Source organism: Hyperolius riggenbachi, chromosome 4 (assembly GCF_040937935.1).
Source record: "Hyperolius riggenbachi isolate aHypRig1 chromosome 4, aHypRig1.pri, whole genome shotgun sequence".
Classification (NCBI taxonomy): Eukaryota; Metazoa; Chordata; class Amphibia; order Anura; family Hyperoliidae; genus Hyperolius; species Hyperolius riggenbachi.
In genome coordinates this window covers 183717757-183742340 of record NC_090649.1, presented here as the reverse complement: position 1 = coordinate 183742340, position 24584 = coordinate 183717757, and the positions used below count along the sequence as shown (strand labels likewise).

Below are 24584 nucleotides of genomic sequence, written 5' to 3'. Positions count from 1 at the left end.
AGAGATATAATAACCACAAAAAAGAAAAAAAAAGAAAAAAGAAAAAGTTACAGAGATACTCTTCCTAAACACTGTTTCTCGAGAGATTGTATGGCATTGGACACTCAGTTTTGTTCATTACTTTATTTTTGCTGATTCATGGAAGCAATATAGTAACGGTGTGTCTGTAATCTTCATGTGAAAATGTAATAAAAACCTTTACACAAAAAAAGTAGAAATTATATACAATCTCCCTTAGAAATATAAACAATAACAATAATACTTCTATAGCGCTTTCTCCCTGGGGACTCAAAGCGCTGTCAAACAATAGTTTTCTTAGCTAACTGTAAAGGAAAAAAAATGTTTCAAGCTTTACTTACAAAATCCTTACAACACTAAAACATTCTAAAGTTATACATTCATATTTATTTAAGTATAGGGTTTAAAGGGACTCCGAGCAGTGCAGAAACTATGGAAAGATGCATATCATTTTAAAGCTCTCTTTCTCCTCTTTCCAATAATATATATAAACCGCCGCCCTACGTCTTTTAGTTTTCGCTATTTTCGCGATTGAAATTGCAGCAGCCGCAAATTCAATCACGAAAACTAAAAGGCGTAGGGTGACGATTTAGGTGTCGCCAGAAAGAGGAGAAAGAGAGCTTTAAAATGATATCCATCTTTCCATAGTTACATTGTGTTACACAGGGCGACTTTTTTCTAAAGTCAGCAGCTCCATTCTGCTGAATGGAGCTGCTGACACTGGGGAAAGTGTCGGCCTGTGTAATACAAGTAACTATGGAAAGATGGATATCATTTTAAAGCTCTCTTTCTCCTCTTTCTGGCGACACCTAAATCGTTGCCCTACACCTTTTAGTTTTCTCTATTTTTGCGATTGAAATCGCGGCCGCGGCAATTTCAAACGCGAAAATAGTGAAAACTAAAAGGCGTAGGGCGGCGGTTTATATATCATTGGAAAGAGGAGAAAAAGAGCTTTAAAATGATATGCATCTTTCCATAGTTTCTGCACTGCTCGGAGTCCCTTTAACAATAATTATTTAATTATTTATATGGAAGTAATTAATAGAAATAATATATCTGTGAAATAAAACTTGCATCTGGCATTTGCCACTAATATATATATATATATATATATATATATATATATACGTATATATATATATATATATATATATATATATATATATATATATATATATATATATATATATATATATATATACCTGGCGACATATATACCTCCCTAGCTGAATGATTGATTAGTTCCAGATTTTAGGTTCTTTTAGACCCTAAAAATCATACCGCAAAATAGATCTGCAGTAGCCCTGAACATTACTCACATCCCAAGGATCGAGCTTGGGGTTACCGCTTTGAGCTGCGGATTTCTGCCCCGAGCCTGACTCAGGGTTACCGCTGAGGAGGTTAAAGGACAACTGTAGGGAGGCTGCCATGTTTCTTTTCCTTTTGTGCAATACCAGTTGCCTGGCTGTCCTGCTGATTCACTGTCTCTAATATGTTTAGCCATAGACCCTAAACAGGCATGCAGCATATCACGTGTTTTCGACATTAATGTTGGAACTGACAAGATTAGCTGCATGCTTGTTTCTGGTGTTATTCAGACACTATTGCATCCAAAGACATTAGCAGGGCTGCCAGGAAACTGGTATTGCTTAAAGGGACTCCGAGCAGTGCCTGTGGGTATGCCTTTAAGCATACCCAAAACTAATTAATTATATCCTCACACCTACCAGCATGATGTTTGTAATTATATCCCCCTGGGTTCCTTGTATTTCATTGCATTGCACTGAATGGAGATGCCGACACTGGGGAAAGTGCCGTCCTGTGTAATACGATGGACTCCAAAAAGTGCAGAAACTATGGAAAGATGCATATCATTTTGAAGTTCTCTTTCTCCTCTTTTCAATGATGTATAAACCGCTGCCCTACGCCTTTTAGTTTTCACTATTTTCGTGATTGAAATTGCGAAAACTAAAGGGCGTAGGGCAGCGGTTTATATATCATTGGAAAGAGGAGAAAGAGAGCTTCAAAATGATATGCATCTTTCCATAGTTTCTGCACTGCTCGGAGTCCCTTTAGGGAGGAATAAATATGGCAGCCTCCTTATACCTCTCCCTACAGTTGACCTTTAAACTCCCTTCAGCCTTCGCACAATACGCTTATCTATAACCTTGGCATTTCAGCGAGAAATCTGAATGACTAATATAAACAAAAAATTCTAGTTCCTGTAGTTAAAATAATGTTATAAATGTTTTACTGTCTGGAATTACAGGCTTCCATATACTGGAGAGTCCTAGAGCAATACTTTAAAGAAGTATCCCAACTCCACAGTTTACGCTGAAATTTTGCATAGCACGTTGAAACTGATAACTAACAAACAAATACATATGACAGCTTTTCCTGTATACATAAAACAAGAATTCACAATTTCTGAGGCAAAGGACAAGGCACACTGCACAAGGTAGCGGCTTGAAGCAGGGGAGCAATAGGCTCAGCCTGATGAGTGATACATTCTCAAGGAAACCAGGAATCACAATATGGCAGCTATATATAATCAAGTGCTTGCAAAAACGTAATTGAAGTAGTAATACACTGAACAAAAGAACAAGCTTGTAACTCTGCGAGCACTTACCTTTGTGAACTATGTTCCCATCCTGTACTGGTATGGCGGTTGTATATTTGGATCCACTGTCTAAGACCAAAGCTGTATTTCGCCCATTAGCAAATCTAACACAATAAGTGAAGGAATCATTATATGGTAGAGAAGGAAAAAGAAGGTGGTCGGCACTCAATGCTGGCTGTCACCCTCACTTGCAGAGCTCACAACGCCATAAAACCAAAGAACGTCAATCTAGGCAAAATAGTAGAAACAGCACCTGGCACCCTTTTCTGGCCTCTGAAGAAGCAGGGAGAACCCTGTGAAACAGCCGTCAGGCAGACCCCCCCCCCCCCCTCCCCCAGTGCCTTTTGTATGTTTTCCTAAGTGCCCAATTACTCTATTTCTAATAACTGGTGCCTGGTGCTGTTTCTACTAATTTTCCTGAATCATTATATGGACAGTAAAGTCAGCTAAAGTGTAAGTACAACACTGTACCTCATTTATAAGAATGTCTTAAAGGACCACTATCAGGAATTTATAAATACAACTAAAAATATTGATACTGAAGAGAAAGAAAGTAGTAGGAAGAATGCAGGGTCAATAGATAGTTGAAAAATAAATCACTGCAGTTGTTTGGATTAACATGATAGTCTGCCATCAGAAGCTCTTAAGGCTGTACCCACCATGCGATTTTACCAACGTTTATTCCGACGACCGGCGATTTTTTGAACGATGAGCGGTAGTTTCCGCGATCTCATGACGTGGGTACGGGAGTGCGATCATGCCGATAACGACCATCACGATTGGATCTTCAAGATCCCCAACAACTCCACACAAAGTACACCGATCGCTTGACTTCCCATTCGCGTTCGTCATGTGCAGTTGCATAACGTCATGAGCAGGAAGAGGAATCACTGAACGCTCATGGACATTATTGGACCCGTCGGGTGGTGAGTATTCAGGTTTACTGAGGCTTCTGAAAAGCTTTATTGCAAGTCACGGGGGAGCATTTAACCAGTCCTTTGATTCAAAAAGTGATTGCCCTCTCTTGAGTTGATATGTAGTTGTACCATCCCAATGACATATTCAGCTCCCACAAGCACTGTAGTGAAAATGTCAGATGCTTTTGTGAAGATAAGCAGAGACATCGTAGCAGCCAAAGGATCCCCTCCAGTTCCTGACAGGCACAGAAGAGGACAGCCTATGCATTCAGAACAGCTGGAAAGTACCTTCACTGCAGCACAGTACCCAGCTATTCATCAGCTGTTCTGAATGGAGAAGTTGTCCTCTGCTGTACCTGACTAAAACTGGAGGGGGTCTCTGAGTACTTCTGAAGACAGGCGGCTCTGTAGTACGCACGTAAATTTAAAGGGGGTGATGGTGCTAGAACAAGGGAAGCAAGAGAGAACAGGGAAGACTCTACAGGATCCAGAGCCTGTGGCTGCCTACAGGAGAGCGCATGGTGGGAGCGGAGCTTAAGTGCATCACCCGCGGCCAAGACACGCAACATGAGATCCAGGGCACTTTGTGCCTTTTTATTATTATTATTATTATTTAGTATTTATATAGCGCCGACATATTACGCAGCGCTGTACAGTGTATATATATATATATATATGTATATATATATATATATATATATCTTGTCACTAACTGTCCCTCAAAGGAGCTCACAAGCTAATCCCTACCATTGCCATATGTCTATATTATGTAGTATAAGTACTGTGGTCTAGGGCCAATTTTAGGGGGAGCCAATTAACGTATCCGTATGTTTTTGGAATGTGGGAGGAAACTGGAGTGCCTGGAGGAAACCCACGCAGACACGGTGAGAACATACAAACTCTTTGCAGATAGTGCCCTGGCTGGGATTCGAACTAGGGACCCAGTGCTGCAAGGCGAGAGAGCTAACCACTACGCCACCGTGCTGCCTTGACATCTGGGGCACAGTGGGCAGAGATTCGGCGGTAAAGCTCTGAATCCCGCCTCCTAACAATGCACCTATGACATGTATCTTTATATATATATCTATATTATTTCCAGCAGGATTGGATTAGTTGATGCAGAAGATAAAGTTCACTTCCAGGAAAGAACAATTAAAGTGGACCCAAATTAAAAATACAAGATTTCAGAAATAAAATCTATTTTCTAAATTATAATAATAAATAGCAGCCTTTTTTCAGCTGCATGATGACAAATATAAAGTATTTTACATTTATTGGAGGAACCCCTCCCTTCCTTTCAAATTGCCAGGATTTTTCCGGCAAACTGGTGGAGTAGATGGTGTCCGGCAATGGAGGAATTGCTAATGGCTGCCCCCAGTATAACCCTAGCTATGAAAAAAGAAGGGTGAAAAGCATGCACTGAAATGATCATAGGTTTGAAGGAGTGTTTATTTATTTGAATGTGTCAGAGTGGTGCAACTAAATTTTTTTAATTAAAAAAATGTTTGGTTTGGGTCCGCTTTAACTGCATATTTTTGACAAGGAAAATAATCATTTACATTTTTCAAATTTGAGTTATTGAAATGCGGAAACCTGAATTTGCCCATCACCACAGTTCAGCACCCAAAATTAGGACAAGGTTAGGAGGAGTTCACTTATTTACACTTCCGATTTCCAATAACCCGAATTCAAACACCAACATTATTCATACCATGGATTGTAGGTAAACATCTAGCACCTTGCATAAATAAATGTAAATATACAGGTGATTATATATTTCAGTGGTTAAAGGCCATATCCGGCAAAGGTTTTTTTTTCAAAATAACAGGGAAAGGTGTAACGCTCTGCGCAATCGTTAATGCCATCTCTGCCCCCTTGGTGATAATTTCCCTTATTTATGGCTCAGTGGAACCAATCAGTATCTGCAGCTAGTTTACCGGCATAAGCACAGAGTAACATCATATGTTGTACAGTACATACTGGAGGTGGCATGCTAGTTTTGTAAAATGAAGCTGAAGTCAATAATGCAAGCTTGTTCGCTTATTGATCAGGACTCCCTTTTAAAGAGAAACTCCGACCAAGAATTGAACTTTATCCCAATCAGTAGCTGATACCCACTTTTACATGAGAAAAATAATGATTTTCACAAACAGACCATCAGGGGGCGCTGTATGACTGATTTTGTGCTGAAACCCCTCCCACAAGAGGCTCTGGTACCGTACGGTACTCTGGGCAAACTGTCACAATGTAACAATGTTCAGACAGGAAATAGCTGTCTGTTAAAGCCAGACCAGCTAGAAACAGCTCCATAATCTGCCCACAGTAACAATGTCTCCATGTAATACAAGTCAGAATGTGAATCTGGGAGAGGAAAGATTTTACAATGAGCAAACACTGACTAAATCATGTATACATAATTATTGTAAAAATGAAGCACTTTTTTTATTACATTATTTTCACTGGAGTTCCTCTTTAAGGCTGCACACTTTAGTATAATTATGTCAAAACTCAAAAGCCCAACTTAAAGAGAAGCCGTGACCAAGCATTGACCTTCATCCCAGTCTGTAGCTGATACCCCTTTTCTCTTGAGAAATATTTTCCTTTTCTGTGGGAGCCTTGTTGCATTGTGGAAAATAACAGCTGTTTCCAACTGCCACAAAAGCATGCAGCAGTTACTTCCACTGACATGCCAGCAGTAAAAAGATACATTTCAGAATGTAAATCAGGGAGAGGAAATATTTTACAATGGGCAAGCACTGACTAAAGCATTTATACATAATTATTGTAAAAATTAAGCACTTTTGTTCATTACGTTATTTTCACTGGAGTTCCTCTTGAATCCTCAGAGAATGATCCCTGCCAGAGTTTGAACAGTAAACAAGATCTCACCTGCTAAAAAATTATCTGTGGCATAAAAATGCTTTTAACATTATTTTTAATTTAGGCATTTTAGGCTAATGGGTAAAAGCATATATACGGGCACATACAGGTACATGTGACAGCCCAGAGCAGTTGGAGCCAAGCTAGGTAGGCACATGGCCTGGCAAGGAAGTGGAAGGATACGTTGTGAGGACTGCAGTTTTGCAGAGGAAGAATGCTGGAACTTTGTAATGTTCAAACATCAGCTCCGTCAGTTTCTCTCGCTTTTCTTTTGTATTCCACTAAAACGAATAAATATCATTGTAATAAATATAAGAGTGATTATGCAGAATGTTTCAATAGGGTTGAAGTCTGAGACAACTACATATATAACAGTGAAGATACTACACTTCTGGAAACCAAAAAAAAAATGCATTTGAAAATTATCGCAAGCTAACAGTAAAACATCATAAGTTTGAGGGTGCTTTTACACCTATTTTTTGCATTGTGGTGGGGATTGCGATCCTCCTGCTGCATCCCACTGCAACGCAAAAAATGTCAAACAAATGACCCTGTGGCAGAGTGCGCCAACAGTGTCATATGCAAAGCACTGCTTCCCGCACAGTGACGTACTCCCTGCTGGGCAGGAAATACATCACTGGGATTCTCTGGGATTTCTGTCGGTCTGCGCATGCGCTCTGCAGCACACCGTGCTCCATCATTTACACTATGTGTCCCCCCCAAACACTTACATTACCCCAAGCACTGTGCATTAAGTTATGATATAGAATGGATCCGGATAGGTCTCTGTTGTATTCATACTTATACCGGTATGTACTGTGTAATACAGCTGTTCATGTACATACATTATGCTTTAACAATACACCGTGGCCTACTAATAATTTTATGCATTTTGTATATGACACTTTTGAGTGTTGTTGGATATGTTTTTACAGGTATTATGTATCGTACCATCGATGTACTAGTTAGTTTAGCAATAAGCAATAATGCAGAGTTTTTGAGCAAATGTCATATTGATATTTTTGGGCACAAAAATTTGGCCTGAGGTAGGTTTGAGGTTTGAACCCATGAAATGCATCACCATTGTCAAATACATACCTTGTTTTTTATACCACAGATAGTGTCATCTTTTGAGTTAAGCCACCTCTTCATTGTCTATTTTATTGATTTTAACCTGGTTTATCAACAACACCTCTTCTCCATTTGTCGTGTGATTTAAGATGGTCATTTAGGGTCAGTGTTTTCATAGGGTCAAACCAATTGCCCAGGGCCCCAAACGTCTTAGGGGCCTTGCAAGTCAGGAACAGTACAGGTCACAGGTTAACTGTCAAGTCAGTACGACAATGAAAGAGGTTCATTTTAAATGTCCCTGTGCAGGTTGAATTATGAACAATAATAATCATACGTACAACTGCTTCAGACATCAGCACTGGGTGTAACCGAGATTTTGAGTTAAGAGTCTTGTAAGTGTAGTCTAAAACAGCCTGCAAACCGTCCCAATCTTCCACTAGAAGGGACAGATAGAATACTGTTAGAAATTAAAGGTTCTGCAACATTTTATTGCTTTTTTCTTTTTTTAAGATATTTATTTTATCAGAAACATTTTATTCAGTTTGTTTTCAAAAAATTAATACTTGTGAACAAACAAAAGAAAAAGGGAATAAAACCAGTGTTAACAGGTCACAATGTCGTTGGTCAATATATCTGTAGTTACAGAGCGGAAGCACAATCAACAATTGAGTGGCTAACAATTGAGTGCCGAGAACTGCTTGATGCTGTCCCCCTCCTTTTGTGTCACCACCCCCTCCCTATAAATTGTAAGCCTTTGACAGGGCCCTCTGTCCTTGTGTATCATACTTGATTGTGCAGTCTACCCAGAATATGTGAACCTGTATTATTAGCACTACCACTCCAGTGTATGATCTGCCATTGTATTACTACCTGTATTGTGGTGTTGTATCTTATTGCTTATTGCCTGTATTGTTGTATCCATCGCTATAGGCACCAAACCTTGTCAAGTTTGTTAGGGCATCCTCTAACCCACAGTTCCCCAACCCTGTCCTCTAGGCCCACCAACAGTACATGTTTTGCAGGAAACCACAAACATGCACAGGTGAGGAAATTAGTGTCTCAGCAGAGCTGATAACCTACCTCTGTGGATTTCCACAAAACAGGCACTGTTGGTGGGCCTTGAGTACAGGGTTGGGGACCACTGCTCTAACCTGATACATTTTCTAATATATATGTTATACATTATCTAATATAAAGAAGGCTAAAGGTGGCCACACACCATACAATAAAATGATCCTATTTTACGGCAATTCAATAAAAAAGATCAGATTTCCTGAAAAATAAAAAAGCTTTTTTTTTTTTTTTTTTTTAATTCGAGCAAGAAATCCGATCAGATTTCCCGTTTTTATTCGATAAAAATTGATTGGGAATGGTGGATTTTTCTGATCAGAATAGATTGTCAATTTATTAATATATATACCCAACATTTTTTCGCAGAGTTCCCAATCATTTTTTTTTCATAACTGAGGGAAAATTGAACATAGGTGTGTGGTACATTGGTCAGATTTTTGAAATGTTACAATCAGTCAGAAAAATTGATTGCTATTCTTGAATTGCACAGATATTTAAAAAGTTGTATGGTGTGTGGCCACCTTTAGGCTGATTATGTTAATCCAGTCACAGATCTGAGGGGTGTAGGCAGTTTGCATTAGATGATTATATATTATGTAGCATAACAGAATAGCAGGCAAACTTATATTTTCTAGAGGCTCATAGACATGCATGATCAAAGCTATCTGATGTGGCCAATAACAACTGCCTCAGCCAATAGTTATGCGTGTGTACAGCGCCCCCGACCACCAAGTGATGGCCAACTCTATTGTGCATGTTGATCCCCCGCCCGCCGTGTGACATCACGCACATGCCGTTTAGCTATACAGCTGACTATACGTCTGTTAATGTTGGCCCAGCGATGTCGCCTAAGGGATTAGGTCCCGATCCGCAATGGGCGACATCAGTCAGCAGTGTGTACAGGCCTTTAGAAGCATTGAGAGAGGTCTTCATATGCATACTGTATGAGATAAAATATTGAGCAGCACCAATTTGGAGTTGAGTAATACTTTTCCAATAATCATAATGTGTTTGATTCATGTACAACAACAATAACAACAACAAATAACATTTGTAAAGAGCTTTTCTCCCATGGGACTCAAAGCGCATAAGCATGGCTCCGACCATCGTGGTACAGAGGAAGAATTTTATAAGTCTGGAAATGCCAGGTTAAACAGGTGGCTTTTCAGTCTGGATTTGAATAGCTCCAGGGATGGTGCTGTCTTTACTGGGTGTGGCAGGGAGTTCCAAAGAGTAGGGGCAGCATGACAGAAGGCTCTATCTCCAGATTTTTTGAGGTGCACTCTGGGAGTGACCAAGTTTATAGAACTTGCTGATCTGAGGTTGTGAGAGGTGTGGTGCAGCTTCAGCAGGTCCTTCATGTATCCAGGGCCCACATTGTGCAGGGATTTGAATGTCAGCAGTCCAATCTTGAAGGGTATTCTCCATTCTAGGCATGGCGAGGCTGGTTTGTTAGCAATTTGGCAGCAGCATTCTGCGCTAATTGCAGGCGACGCAGGTCCTTTTTGGGGAGGCCAGCATAAAGGGCATTGCAGTAGTCCAGCCGTGATGTTATGAAGGCGTGGACTAGGGTTGGAAGATCCTCTGGGGAATCAGATGTTTAATCTTTGCAATGTTCTTCAGATGAAAGTAGGAAGATTTAACTACAGATGAAATTTGGTTTCTGAAACTCAATTCCCCATCGATTAGTACGCCAAGGCTGTGCACAAGGTTGGAGCTGTTTATGTCTGAATTCGCAATCCTGATTGGTGTTGCTTTAGGATAGAGCTGTTTTGATGGCGAGTGCTGGCTTTGGACAAACAGGACCTCAGTTTTGTCAGCATTCATACAAGGATTACAAAAGGCAGCAAATAAAAGGGACAATCGAGGACACCCTTATTTGCTGCCTCTGGAAACTGGGAAGGGTGTAGATGTGGCTTTATTGACTCTGATGCAGGCACTAGGGGCTTCATAAAGGGTCTGGAATCAATGGCAGAACACTGGGCTGAAGCCAAATTGAAGCAAGACTTTCTGTATGACACACCACTCCATAGTGTCAAATGCTTCGTGTCTAAATATAAGATGACTCAGGTGCCTGAATTCTAATGTGGGAATTGTATGCTTTATTGTATACAAATCATCTAATATTTTAATTTTTTTTTTTACATCAATAAGTTTTTATTATTTTTGTTGAAGCAATTATAACAGTTATAACAGGGTGGTGCAACACATCAATGTCAGTACAGTTGAGTGAGCATTGATATATAAGTACAGATATTAAACATATAAAATACTTGAAATATGATGTGAAATAATGAAACCTAGATATCAATATAATGCTGAAAGGTGTTCAAGATCTACAGCAATAATATCTAGCATTTTTCTGATCAGAGCAAACTCTTATTAAGCGTTCTGTTGCCCGAGATTAGTCTCCTCTCTAGGTGTCGAAACACATCATCATGTCAAGAGAGGGGTTGTCTGTTATAGGGCAGTCATATAGTGGGTTTTATGCCCTGAGATTTGAGAGAAGAGAAGAAATAAAATCAAAACTATCAAAATGGTAACGAATAGCTATCAACTAGTAGGAAGTAGGGGAAACTTAGCTACATTGAGATCTGCCTCTTGGGGACGGTAGGGTAGTTCTGAGTGAGTTAGAGTATTAATAGGGGAGTTAGTGGTGTTGGTGAGTATTCATTCATTTATTGGTAATTTATTACTGGGTTTATTGGTGTTGTAGTTTTTGCTTCTATTAATTATTATTATTATGTTGGAGATCATTTACTCTGCAGGGAAATCTGCTGGCCAATCAATTGTGAATTCAAATATAGAGGGAGATGACGTAAACAAGATTTTACGGTCTCTTAGATTACGTTCCATGCGTAGATTTAGGTCTACTGTGTTTCTCAACTGTTTCAAGAAAGAAATGTCCGTGGTGCCCCAATTTTGTAGTATGAGGGATCTAGCTGAGGAATCAATATGAGTTATGATTAATCTGAGTTTAAGTTGATAATTCTCTAGCCCAATGTGGAACAAAGCCAGCTCAGCTGGTATTATTGTTGGTTTGGAGAGTATTTTGCCTATTAATTTAGATATTGAGTCCCAAAATATTAAAATTTTTGGGCAATGCCATAAGATGTGGGATAGTGAGCCAACGTTACCACATTGCCTCCAACATAAAGCTGAGGTCGAGTTGTCAAATTTAGCTATTTTTTGTGGGGTATAGTACCACTTAAGGAGTATTTTGTGTATAGCTTCCCTGTGGTTGGTGCAGGCAGAGAATTTGTACAGATTGCGAAATGCTAACGAGATGTCAGAGGGGGTAAGAGAGCAGTTGAGGTCTTCAGACCATGCACGGGTATATTTATGGAGAAGCGATTGAGTATTTGCCATTAATGATTTGTACCACACTGATATTCCTCCTCTGAGGAAAATCGGGGAGTGGATGAGGGTGTGTATATGAGGTGGTACAGTAGTGGTGAGATTATGGCTAAGGCTGAGAAGGTGTTTGATTCTAAGATATTTGAATATCTCCTTAGGAGGTAAGGAGAACTTATCTTTTAGGTATTGAAAGTTATGTACAGTCTTGGTGACGGGGCAGACTATATCTGAGATGTAAAGGATACCTTTGTCATACCATGTCTTAAGATCTAGATCTGGAGTGCTACAAGGTAGAGAATTCAGGGGAAGTTTTAATGGTCTGGCAGGATTATCGTTATTGTTTTTTGTTAGGTAGTGAGCCCAAGCTGAGTTTGTCGCCTGGATTGTTGGGAATTCTGATTTATGTTTGGATAGGCCTAATATTGATAGAGCCAGGTATTGTACAGGTGAGTAAGTCTCAATTGAGTTTTCAATCTGGCACAATTTCTTTGGACTGTCTGTTTTCCACCACTCTGAGGCGGTGTCTAGTATACATGTGTAATAGTATGATTTGATACATGGGACCCCCAATCCTCCAAATTCCCTCAGGATGGATAAGTTGTGATAAGCAATTCTGTGTCTTTTTTTGTTCCAGATGTAATTTGCAATAATTTTTTGTGCTTGGCTGAAGAAGGTATTCGGGAGTGGGATCTGCAATGTGCGGAATAGATATATCAATTTCGGAAGAGATTTCATTTGAAATGCTGCTATCTTACCCACCCAAGAGAGCTCGAATTTGGCTAGTGCTTCCAATTCCCTAGTTAGATTTTTTAATAGAGGGACATAGTTTAGCTCATAGATTTTCTTAGAGGAAGAGGGGATGTTGACTCCCAGGTATGGGATGTGGGTTTTTGCCCAATGGAATGGATAGGAGTTAGAAATCTGCTTCCTGAGGAGTGGAGGGGTGTTGATCCCTAGCATCAAAGATTTACTCTCGTTCACCTTGTAGTATGATACCTCAGAGTATTCTCGAAGTGTCTTAGTTATATGCATAAGTGAGTCCAGAGGATTCTCGACAGTGATCAACACATCGTCCGCAAAAATACCTATTTTGTGAGATACACCTTTTATTATTATTCCGTTTATGTCTTTGTTGCTTCTGATGGTTTCTGCTAGAGCTTCTATAACTAAGGTAAATATCAGTGGGGACAGAGGGCACCCCTGCCTTGTACCGTTAGTGATATAGAATTTGTGTGAGTAAAAGCCTGCAACATTTATTGCTGATGGAGTGGAGTACAATGACAATATTGCAGAGTAGACAGGACCCTCAAACCCGAACCTATGAAGTATCTCCCCAAGGAATCCCCAGTGAACTCTGTCGAAGGCCTTCTCGGCATCAAGAGCTAGGAACAGGGAAGGCCTTCGACAGAGCTCCGTAAATCTAAGAAGATTCAAGACCCTGCGAGTGCCATCCGTGGCTTGTCTATATTTTGTGAACCCCACTTGATCCCAGTTTATTAATGAGGGTAGGATGTGTAGGAGTCTAGTGGCTATAATTTTTGCAAATATCTTGGTGTCCGAGTTTAAGAGTGAGATTGGTCTGAAGTTGGAAGGAGTGTCCGTGGCTTTACCCGGTTTAGGGATAACGGATATAACTGCTTGTGTGAACTGCTTCTGCATAGATCCTTTTTCAATGAAATGGTTGAATAATGTTGCTAGTTTGGGGGCGAGGGAGGTGCCGTAGTGTTTATAATATTCATTCGTGAAGCCATCAGGGCCTGGTGATTTGTTGCTTTTGAGGATTTTTATACTGTTAAGGATCTCCTGAGGGTAGATTGGGGCGTTAAGTGTAGTTAACTGTTGAGGGGTGAGGGACGGGAGTTTAATTTTATCTAAGAATTGTTTAATCTTTTCAGGAGTAGGTTGGGGGGTGTTAGGGTCATCTTTCAAGTTGTATAGGGTTTTATAGTAGTCACAGAAAGCGTTAGCTATGTCTTTTGGATTATAAAGGACAGATTTGGTAACTGGGTGGATTAGTTTGGGAATTCTTGTCTTTGCTTGTAAATGTTTAAGTTTTCTAGATAGAAATTTTCCAGCTTTGTTACTACTAGAGTAGTGCAAAAGCTTCATTTTATAGATTTGATGTTCCATATCTGCGCATAAGAGTAGTCTAAGTTCATGCCTTAGCGAGGATAGTTCCTTGTTAGCTATATCGCAGGTCTTGGATTTGTTCTGTGTTTCTAAAGTTCGGATCATAAGTAATATGGAATCTATTTGTTTAGTTCTCTGTTTTTTGACGTGTGCTCCTAGCTGGATTAAAAAACCTCTAACATATGCTTTATGGGCATTCCACAGACACTCTGTACCAACCTCAGAGCTTGAGTTAATTTCAAAGTATTCATCGATTTTTTTGCAAAATATGTGATCGGTTGATAGTGGAGTTTAGTAGGGAATTATTTAGTCTCCATAAGGGGCAATCTGGTCTGGTCCCTGAAACTTTGACTGTTAATGGTATAGAAGCATGGTCAGACCAGGAAATGGTGTTTATCTTTGCCTCAGAGATTTTTTGAAGTAATAGCTTGTCAGTTAAAAATAAATCAATACGCGAGTATGATTTGTGAACTTGCGAAAAGAATGAGAAATCTTTTTCCTCTGCATGTAATGATCTCCATGGGTCATATACATTTTCTGAGGCAAGGATTTTAGCAATAGAGTTAGTACGTTTGGAGTAGAACGAAGGGAGTTGAATTGGCCTGAGTTAGGGGCATATAGGTTCACTAGAGTGAAAAGTTCACTGTTCAGGGAGCAGACCAGAACCAGATAATGACCCTGAGGATCTCTTATTACTTTGTGAATTTCCGTTTGGATGGAATCGTGGAAGGCTATAAGTACTCCCCTCTTCTTTTTCCTGCAATTTGCATAAAATTTTTTAGAGAACGAAGGATGGGAGCACTTAGGAGCCCTCCCCTCAGCGAAATGCGTCTCCTGTGCAAATAGTACAGTTGCTTTATTATCTAGCGTCTCCTTCCAGAGAGATCTCCTTTTATATGGAGAGTTTAACCCATGTGCGTTTATAGATAGAAGCTTAAGGTCTATAGTCATAGCTTAACAGTATATCAGCTTGATTACGCTTATAATTACCAATATTCAACAACACACGATCATCATTGCAGAAAAATGAGAAAAAAGATATCCCCTGTAGATGCAGATTCTTCATGCTAATAGATAATAAAAAAGTAACTATATAAAGGTAAACAAGAAAAAACCTGTATAGAAGCTTAAACATGACCTATAATAGGTAAATGAAAGTGACTTCACTTAAAGCCAGTTCAGGTTGTGGAGGCACGAGCAAATGGCACTGACAGAGTCAAAGCTAAGCTCAGTTGGAGTGATAGGTGGGTCCACCAAGTAGTAGGATGTTAAAGGCAGACTGGGCTCTTTAGCTCGGGTTGCTGGTCAAGTCTAGATTGCCATGGGGTAGTATAGTTATTTATTTGGCGGGCTAGGTAGGGGTAACGGTACACCTTTCTGTAGGAGGTTCCAAACCCGAAGTAAACGTTCTCCATCTTCAGCAGACTGGATAACATAAGATTTCCCATTCTTAGAAAGGATTAACTTAGTCGGGAATCCCCACTTGTATATGATATGGTTCTCACACAGGATCTTAGTAACAGGGCTCAGTGATTTGCGCAAAGCCAGTGTGGCCTGGGAGAGATCGGAGAAGATTTGAATTTTGTCAAAGGGCTCTGGGAGTTTTCCCTTATTTCTTATGTAGTACATTAATTCCTCTTTGACATGATAGAATTGAAAGCATATGATTACATCTCTAGGGATCGAGTCAGGGAGATGTTTGGGTTTCGGTAGCCTGTGGGCTCTGGCTATGATCAGTTCCACATCAGAGAACCGTGGTAGTGTAGCTTTTAACAGGGAGAAAATATAATTCTTCAGATCCTGAGCTGCGATCTCCTCTCCAATCCCCCTCAGCTTTATGTTACATCTTCTGTTCCTATCTTCAAGATCAGTGGCTTTTGCTTTGAGCCATGTTAAATCATTGGAATGATCTTCTACGGTGTCAATCATGTTGTTATGGCCCTCTGTTAGTGCAGAGACTCTGTCTTCTGTGAGAGATATCCTGTCATCTAATGAGTCTATTGAGAGTTGCAGCTGGTGTGTAGCAGTAAGCATTTCTGACATAAAAGCTGTTTTGAATGTCATAAACATATCTTTGATGAAGCCCTGTGAGGCTGCCTGATCTGTTGCTGGGTAAGTTTCTAATGAGGTGAAGCTAGAGGGGGAAGAGGGATTAGGGCCTACCGTGCATGAGTTATCCGACGTTTTCTGCCTTGATTTAAGCGGGCTCCTGGAAGAGGGTGAGACTGGGCTCTGTGAGTCGTCATCCGATAGACCAGGTTCGGCTGGTAGTTCTGGTGTGGCTGGGTTGGAGAGCTGTTTTCCGCTGTTTGTTCCGGAAAGCGCGTGGCCGGCGCCATCTTTGGTGGAGGTGCGGCGGTGAACGGCGGTGAAGAAGTCCGGTAGTTTCTGGAGCTTCTGGGGATGCTTTTTGCGCTTCCGACTGCTGTCTGTGTCCATCATAGCTTCCCCCAACGTTTCGCCTGCAGCAGGGCCCAAAGGCATGGCTATCTTTCGCTGTGTGCCGCTTATAGCTGAGCTGAAGAGCGGAGCTGCAGAGCTATGCGTCCATTCAGCTAGACGCACAGGACACGCCCCAATATTTTAGTTTTTTAACAAAGTATTTTATAATTTTCCATAACAAGACAGGTAATAAAATAATTAAACAAAATAATTACACCAAACTAGATATAAGGCGAGCATGAAGGACATTGGCAGGTTTCTTTCCATTTCATATGTATGGATGAGGTCTAATGTGTAAATATACTGCTAATGCATTTTGCAGACATTATGTCTTTTTATGTAGCTCAAAGGCTGAGGTTTTTGAATCCATAAAATAACTTAAAGCATACAATAAAGTCTGCTACTTAGTTATCATGAAGAAATTGTTTTGCCACATGGAGCCATAAAAACCCTGTCATAAAAGGTGCGTCATGCATATACAGAATACATTGCGTAATACTATCTACACTCTGTACTATATATGGTAAAAAGCTTTCCCTGTACCTGAAGCTAATCAAACCCAACTGGAGAAATCAGTTTTGTAACATATGACCTTCCTTGTACAGCAGCTATGATAACTCCCACTTCAATGTGTAATGTAACTCCTATAAACTGTAATTATTAACAAGTAAATGACATCATGCAGAAACAGGACATTGCTGTGCCTGTTATGCATTTACCTTATTTGGAAGGCTCCAGAATATAGAATTCACACCTGTGTATATGTACAGGTCATGTACAGTGCAGAGAGTCTGTGGCCTCCCTGGTCACGGGACATAAGCATATCTGTTATATCTCCTTATGTAATAATTGTGCATTCACATTGCCTTATGTAAAGTATAAAGCAATTTAATTTCCACCCACATCCCTGCGGCCTGCTACTTCAACCTCTAGTATGGTTTGTAGATCAGAAATAAAAACCGGACACCTTTTTCTTATGCCCCCCTTTCCCCCTCCAAATGTTCTTTAAATAATTAAATAAAAAAAAACAAACAAACATGCAAACACACACACACACACACACACACACACACACACACACACACACACACACACACACACACACACACACACACATCAAACAGTCATAGCAGTAAAGCCTTAATACAGTATTACTTTAATACAATATTACTTCCATCTTCTGGTAGTTTCCAAACAATACTGAAATATTGTAATATTAGAATGTATGCATATATGCATATAGACACACGTATCAGTATCAAAACAGTGAATGCTAATGTACAGTATATATACATACTTATAAAAACTGGCATTTTGCATGGTAGAGTAGGACTCACCAGATTGGGGACACTTTGGCGCAGTTGGTGAGCTTAAGCGCGTTAAAGCGTAACCAAGAGCCCCTGTCACTGTTTTCCTGTTGTGTGCTGCAGCCCCTCTGTACTTATATATATCTTATGGAGTCTGGGGACCTCCAGCGCTGCGTGCATGCTTTGCATAGAATTGCATAAAAAAGTTGGTTTGTGCTGCTCACCCCTTGGTAATTTATTTATAATTTTCCCCTGTGAGCCTGCATGACCACGCCCACCTCTAGCACAGTTAAGTAGTTAACCAGTTCGCATTCAGTCGTTTTTCGCTTCATGCATCCGAACAATGTTCACCTCCCATTCATTAGCCTATAACTTTATTACTACTTATCACAATGAACTGATCTATATCTTGTTTTTTCCGCCACCAATTAGGCTTTCTTTGGGGGGTACATTTTACTAAGAGCCACTTTACTGTAAATGCATTTTAAAAGGAAGAATAAGAAGAAAACGGAAACAAATCATTATTTCTCACTTTTCGGCAATTATAGTTTTAAAATAATACATGCCTCCATAATTAAAACCCACGTATTGTATATGCCCATTTGTCCCGTTTATTACACCATTTAAATTATGTCCCTATCACAATGTATGGCGACAATATTTTATTTGGAAATAAAAGTGCATTTTTTCCGTTTTGCATTCATCACTATTTACAAGCTTATAATAAAAAAAAAAAAAGAAATATTTCATCTTTACATAGATATTTAAAAAGTTTAGACCCTTAGGTAAATATTTGTGTTTTTTTTTTTTTTTTAATTGTAATGTTTTTTTTTTTTTTTAATTAAACATTTTATGTGGGTATTTTTGGGAGGGTGGGATTGAAATTGTATTTTTTTTGTAAATATATGTGTATTTTTATTTTTATTTAACCTTTAGATGTAGTTTACTTTTTGGCCACAAGATGGCAGCCATGAGTTGTTTACAGTGACGTCACTCTAAGCGTACCACGTACGCTTAGAGCGACATAGGAAGCAGAAAAAGCGTAGCTTCCGAGAGAAGCTGTCGCTTTTTCTGCGGGGGAGAGGAATCAGTGATCGGGCACCGTTGCCCGATTCACTGATTCACTGGCTAACAAACCGCCGGCCGGGAGTGCGCGTGCACGCGCGCGATCGGCCGCGTGGACGCGCAGGAGCGCACATGGCTTCCTGGACGTGAGTTTCACGTCCAGGAATGTCAAATAGTTAAGTATATAAATGAGTGCTTTGCACATGTTAAGAGAGTTCGTTTGGTAGCTAGGTGAAGTGTGAGGTGTTTTTAATTTCCTTTTTTCCCATCTAGTTGACATTTTAGGGTTTTTGGTTTAGTTCCCACTAGACTGCTTATAAAAACTGGCATTTTGCATGGTAGAGTAGGACTCACCAGATTGGGGACACTTTGGCGCAGTTGGTGAGCTTAAGCGCGTTAAAGCGTAACCAAGAGCCCCTGTCACTGTTTTCCTGTTGTGTGCTGCAGCCCCTCTGTACATATATATATATATATATATATATATATATATATATATATATATATATATATATATATATATATATATATATATACACGCACGCACACACACACACTTTTAAAGGACAACTGTCACGGAAATTGTAAAATTTAGAGTATGCGTAAATATCTACAGATAAGAAGTACATTTCTTCCAGAGTACTTACTGTAAGTGACAGTAACATAGGAGAAAGGTAATCTATGGCTCATTTTACAACAGAACATCAACTCCAAAATCCTTGTTTGACACAAAAAAGGCAACATTTGTGGGATACTGCTACTATTAATTCCATCATTTCTCACTAATTATACTACTACTACTACATGGAATGATAATGTTTGGAAAGAAAATAATGCATATCAAACTATAAAGTCTCTTACCAAGTCCATCTTTAAGAGGCGATACAGCCTCCATTTGTTCTGGTGGTACTTCATCCGACTTGGTGTTAATATAGTATGCTGGTGTGCCGCCATCTCCCTTGCCAAGCACAGCACCAACTGTTGTAGGAAAATCTAGCTACAATGGTTAATAGAAACGTGTACATTTAGTAAGAGCACAAATAGCAATAAGATTATATAAACACCATACTAAGCTGAGGCAGTGATCTCCCAAACTCACTGCATTGTACAACTTTTCATTTGATTCTGAGAGCATTATTCTGAGCACTTCTTGCAGCTTCTTGAGGCCTGGAGCCTACTAGAAAGTGTAAAGAGCCACCGCAATCGCTAGCGATTTGTGATAGAGCTTTGCAATCAATTTTGGGAGCGATTTACCTGCTCCTATATAATTCATTAGAATGGAAATGCTCCCAAAATGCTGCATGTCCTGCAATTGGGATTTCCGTAATCATAATCGCTCTAGTAGAATCTGTCCCGTCCATTTACATTGGCAGAGCGTTTAGGGAAATCGCCAGCTATTTAAAGCGCTTCCTAAATTATCAAAAATAAAAACCGCTCTAGCAGGTTCCAGCCCTCACATTGATTCTTTAAAGTGTATTCAAGGTGAAAATAAACTTTTGAGATAAACAATTGTATCTATCCTCCTACTCCTAAAAATGATTTTATTTTTTTTTTAGCTATTCCATGGCTTTATTTTATGTTTAAACATGTAGAAAATAGATTTAATACTTTGTCTCTCCTCAACGGCAGATAAGTGGCAATAAGTATCCCAGAACGAAAATACATGAACTATTGACATTTTTTTTTATCTATCCCCTGCTCTCAAAAGTTTTTCTCTGCCAGGGAAAAATGTATTCCTGTAATTCCTCATCAGCGAATATTATACTGTAATCTGACAAGGGTCTGATTAAAGAGATGCTGTCACTTGCATGCCTGATTATTCATTTTTACACTACCTGCAATTCCAATTCTGATTTTGATTCAGTAAAAATTCATCAGATTCCGATCGTGCAATTTTACTGGATGCTAGCAACACAATAAGAGAAATGCAGCATGCAGGTCTTTTAAAATTGTATCAAAATCAGAATCACATGTAGTGTAAAAGAGCCCTCAAGCAGGAAATAAAGAAAAAAAGAAACACAGCCTAGTCATCTGCATGCTTGGCAGTGTACAAACATACAGTATGTTTATCTCGTCATGTCACATGTCACCTCAGGTACACTTTCATTCAGAAAAAAAGTTATCACCTCTACACTAAACCTGTACTAATGACCCACTGGTAGTTCATGTTTTGTTGAAATCTACAGTTAGTTAATCTCAGTAAGCTGAGACACTACTTACTCCTAATGTACATATGTGAGGTTACCTGCAAAGCATGCACTGGTGGTGGGTCGTGAGGACAGGTTTGGGAAACCCTGCACTAAATCATGGCAACATTTTCTAAATCAGATACATTTTCTGAATTTATTGCATATATAGCTACAATTAATTGTGATGGGAAACACACGGAGAATCCTGGTGTTAATACTTGCCTGAGGCGTATCATCTCCTGCATATCCGGCACGTACTGTGAATGAGCCAATATCAAACACCAAGTTTACCACGTCACCTACAAAAGAAGGATCAAGTGAAACTCGCCATAAAATAAATAAAGTCTATGATACTGATTAGTTGGCACAAGCTATACTCACTTAGGCTAGGAAATATACACGTAGAAGTTCATACATATTAAAGTACAGCCAAACAGAAAAAGAGAACCAGATCAGTGGGATCATCAAATAGTTTACCAGAAGTGTCATTAGGCAATTTGATTTAACCTCCTTAGCGGTAACCCCGTGCTGGACACTGGGTAAGCCGCAGTGGAGGATTTCTCAGGCCTTGCTGGGCCAATTTGCACAATTTTTTTTAATACCTACGATCGCCGCCGCTCCACGCAGATTCGCCGCATTAGAGGGTGCCCCCCCGAGACCCTGTGCGCTGACTGGCCAATCAGTGCCAGGCAGCGTTTACGTCATCGCGCCCGTCACCATGGCAATGGGGGAATCCCTAAAGGAAATCCCGTTCAGAACGGGATTTCCTGATGGGCCTGATCGCCGGAGGCGTTCGGAGGGGGTGGGGGGATGCCGCTACTCAGCGGCTATCATGTAGCTAGCGCTAGGCTAGCTACTTGATTTAAAAAAAAATAAATTAAAAAATAGTGCTGCTCTGCCTCCCTGGTGGATTTAATTGACCGCCAGGGAGGTTAAAGCACATGCCTGAACTGTTACCAGGGTGCCCCAAGTCCCCTTCCTACCACAGGTAGGGTCGGATTTACCTCACAAGAGCCTATAGGCACAGGTGTCCTGGCACCTTAGACTTCGCTCTCCATGAACCTACAAACCCCCACGAACCTGCACGGCAAGTGTGCTGGCTGTCCCATCTGTCACTTCTCCCTTACTTCCCTTGCCTATCATAAGTAGCTACAGGTGTCCCTTAGTATTAGGTAGCCAGATGTTTCCTCAGTATTAAGTAGCTAGAGGTGCCCCTGACTGAATGGAAATCTAGTCAGTGGAATGCTAAGAGCTGAGTGAGTAACCTGTCATTTTATTGACACTCATCAGGACTCTGCATAAGGAAGGAGGGAGGCACTAAAGGACGGAAGTGAGCCGCCTTTCCATCATCAGGCGCCTATAGGCACGTGCCTACAGTGACTTATGGTAAATCTGGCCCTGACCACAGGGCACACATTGCAGCATGTTATTTAGTAATTTACCTCTCCTTATGCCTGCTTGCCAAAGCCAGTTGTTATCTTGCTACATTCTCTTGCCATGCCTCACCTGCTCGCATCCCTGGCGTCTTGGCAGTATGATACCAGGTGCAGGAAAATATTGCATGCTTGAGAAAGACAGTCATAATTCTAGCATGCTCCATCTGCCAGCTCTCCATGGGGCAGTGACACCAGTATGGATGAATGAAAGACAAAGAGATTGCACACTCAATACAATCGATCGAGCTGAAAAGCCACTGGTGGACAGGTCTCACCTCTGAAGGCCGATGTGCTCATACGGGTGAACCAGCTGTTGGGCTGGTTCCTCACATGCACTCTCTGCAGTCCGCAACCCACGCTGTGAAACTGCAGTGATTTACCAGTCTTGAAAGAACAGTTCTGCAGCGGCTTCCGGAGATGCTGAGTCCCCTGGAACAATGGGACAAAGCCCATCAGTTGGTTCAACCGTACAGGCACAGCAGCCATCAGAGGAGGTGAGACCTGTCCACCAGTGACATTTCAGCCTGATTGTTTGTTGTATTGAGTGTGCACTCGTTTTCTCTTTCTTGGTCCTCAAGGACCTTTTATGAGCAGCACCTCTCCTGATCTTCCTACAGCTTACCTACCTATAATCAGACTCTCCGATGGCTATCCTTGGGATCTCCACCTACAACACAAGTATGGGTGGCACAATACCTGGAAGCTATACAGGGAGGAGGAACTAGGCATTTAAATGGAACACCTTAAGGGGGCACTATAACTGGGGGCACTATAACTGGAGGCACTATAAAGGCAGTTTAACTGGCACTATAAGGTGACACTATATATGGCTATACTAAAAGGAGACACTAAAACCCGAGGGCATCATAAAGGGACAATTCTTTTGGGATCTTAGTATTGACTATTTGTAGTAGGTCTGTGTAGCCAAAGAGAAAAAGAAGCACCATCTGATAATGGGTGTCTGACACAGTGCTGATTTCTTATTAAATGAATGCTGTAATGTTCCCATTTCTGTTTACACAACAATGCAATGCATTAGGTTCCATGATTTAAATTGAAATGTACTCATGGTACTTGGTTGATGACTCCCTGATCTCTCCTCCTATGTATTTGGGTTTCCTGAATATTTCACTTTATGTATGTACCCTACATCTTAAAATCTCCCCAAAACTATGAAAGATAGAAAGATGATGCTTGCAGCACAAATGAGCACATGCACAGCACTACACACCCATACCAGTTTCATGCCTGTAGGTTGTTGTATGGGGGCTGGGTGATGGTATGGTTCTGGAAATAACAAGTGCTATTATCTTTAAAATGAAAGCAGCACAAATCTTATTTTTTTCAGCACAAATGCATAGCTCCCAACTGTCCCTCTTTTGGAGGAACAGTCCTTCTTTGGGAGCCCTGTCCACCTGTCCCTCTTTCCTCCTCATTTGTCCCTCTTTCAGGACTTTGTCCCTCTTTCAATGTAAATATATATATTTCTCTACTAAAAAATGTGTTTGATTGACTCTAAACTTTATTCCCATCCTTTAAATTGATATATTACTAATTTTAAAATGTTAATATGAAGGAAAATGAATCTTTATGGTATGTGTGACTAGGGGTGTGCCGGGTGTGTGAACAGGGGTGTGGCAGGGGCGTGGCTTAAGTGTCCCTCTTTCTCATTTCAAAAAGTTGGGAGGTATGCAAATGTAGCACTAGCCAAGCAGGATGGATTTTTTATTCGTGCTGATTGTAGGGGGGCAGCTTCGCGGAGCTTATCTGTGGCTGAAGGAAAACAACCAATCCCAGAAATAAATAACTTCAAACTCAGGTAAAAGGAACCTGAAATTTGCTTCATTAAAAGCCATTTGTTCACAAAAACTAATTTTAGACAGCTATAAATGTAAATACTGTGTAATGTTTAAATGTTCCACAAAAAAACAAAAAAAAAATATAACCAGTATAAATCAGAACATAATTATGTCATGTATGGAAAGTCACACAATAAAGGTCAATTTTCATATTTTATTTCCTGCAGATTCAATCACTTTGATTGTATCGGATGGGAATCGGATCCTTTAAATGTTGGATCCAAT

The 24584-nt window shown here is 40.2% G+C and overlaps 1 protein-coding gene across 1 annotated transcript in view; it reads right to left on the bottom strand.

The window, feature by feature from the left end:
* The window catches only part of LOC137504736 (actin-like protein 6A), a 46267-nt gene extending 26257 nt beyond the window's left edge, over positions 1-20010 (bottom strand). The window contains exons 1-5 of the mRNA XM_068233319.1: positions 19975-20010; positions 19737-19872; positions 7845-7942; positions 6619-6716; positions 2648-2742 (exon numbers count right to left, since the gene is read on the bottom strand). Of these exons, the coding sequence (XP_068089420.1) occupies positions 2648-2742; positions 6619-6716; positions 7845-7942; positions 19737-19872; positions 19975-20010 (463 nt within the window). The remainder of the gene's footprint in view (positions 1-2647; positions 2743-6618; positions 6717-7844; positions 7943-19736; positions 19873-19974) is intronic.
* Between the last annotated feature and the right edge of the window lie 4574 nt (positions 20011-24584).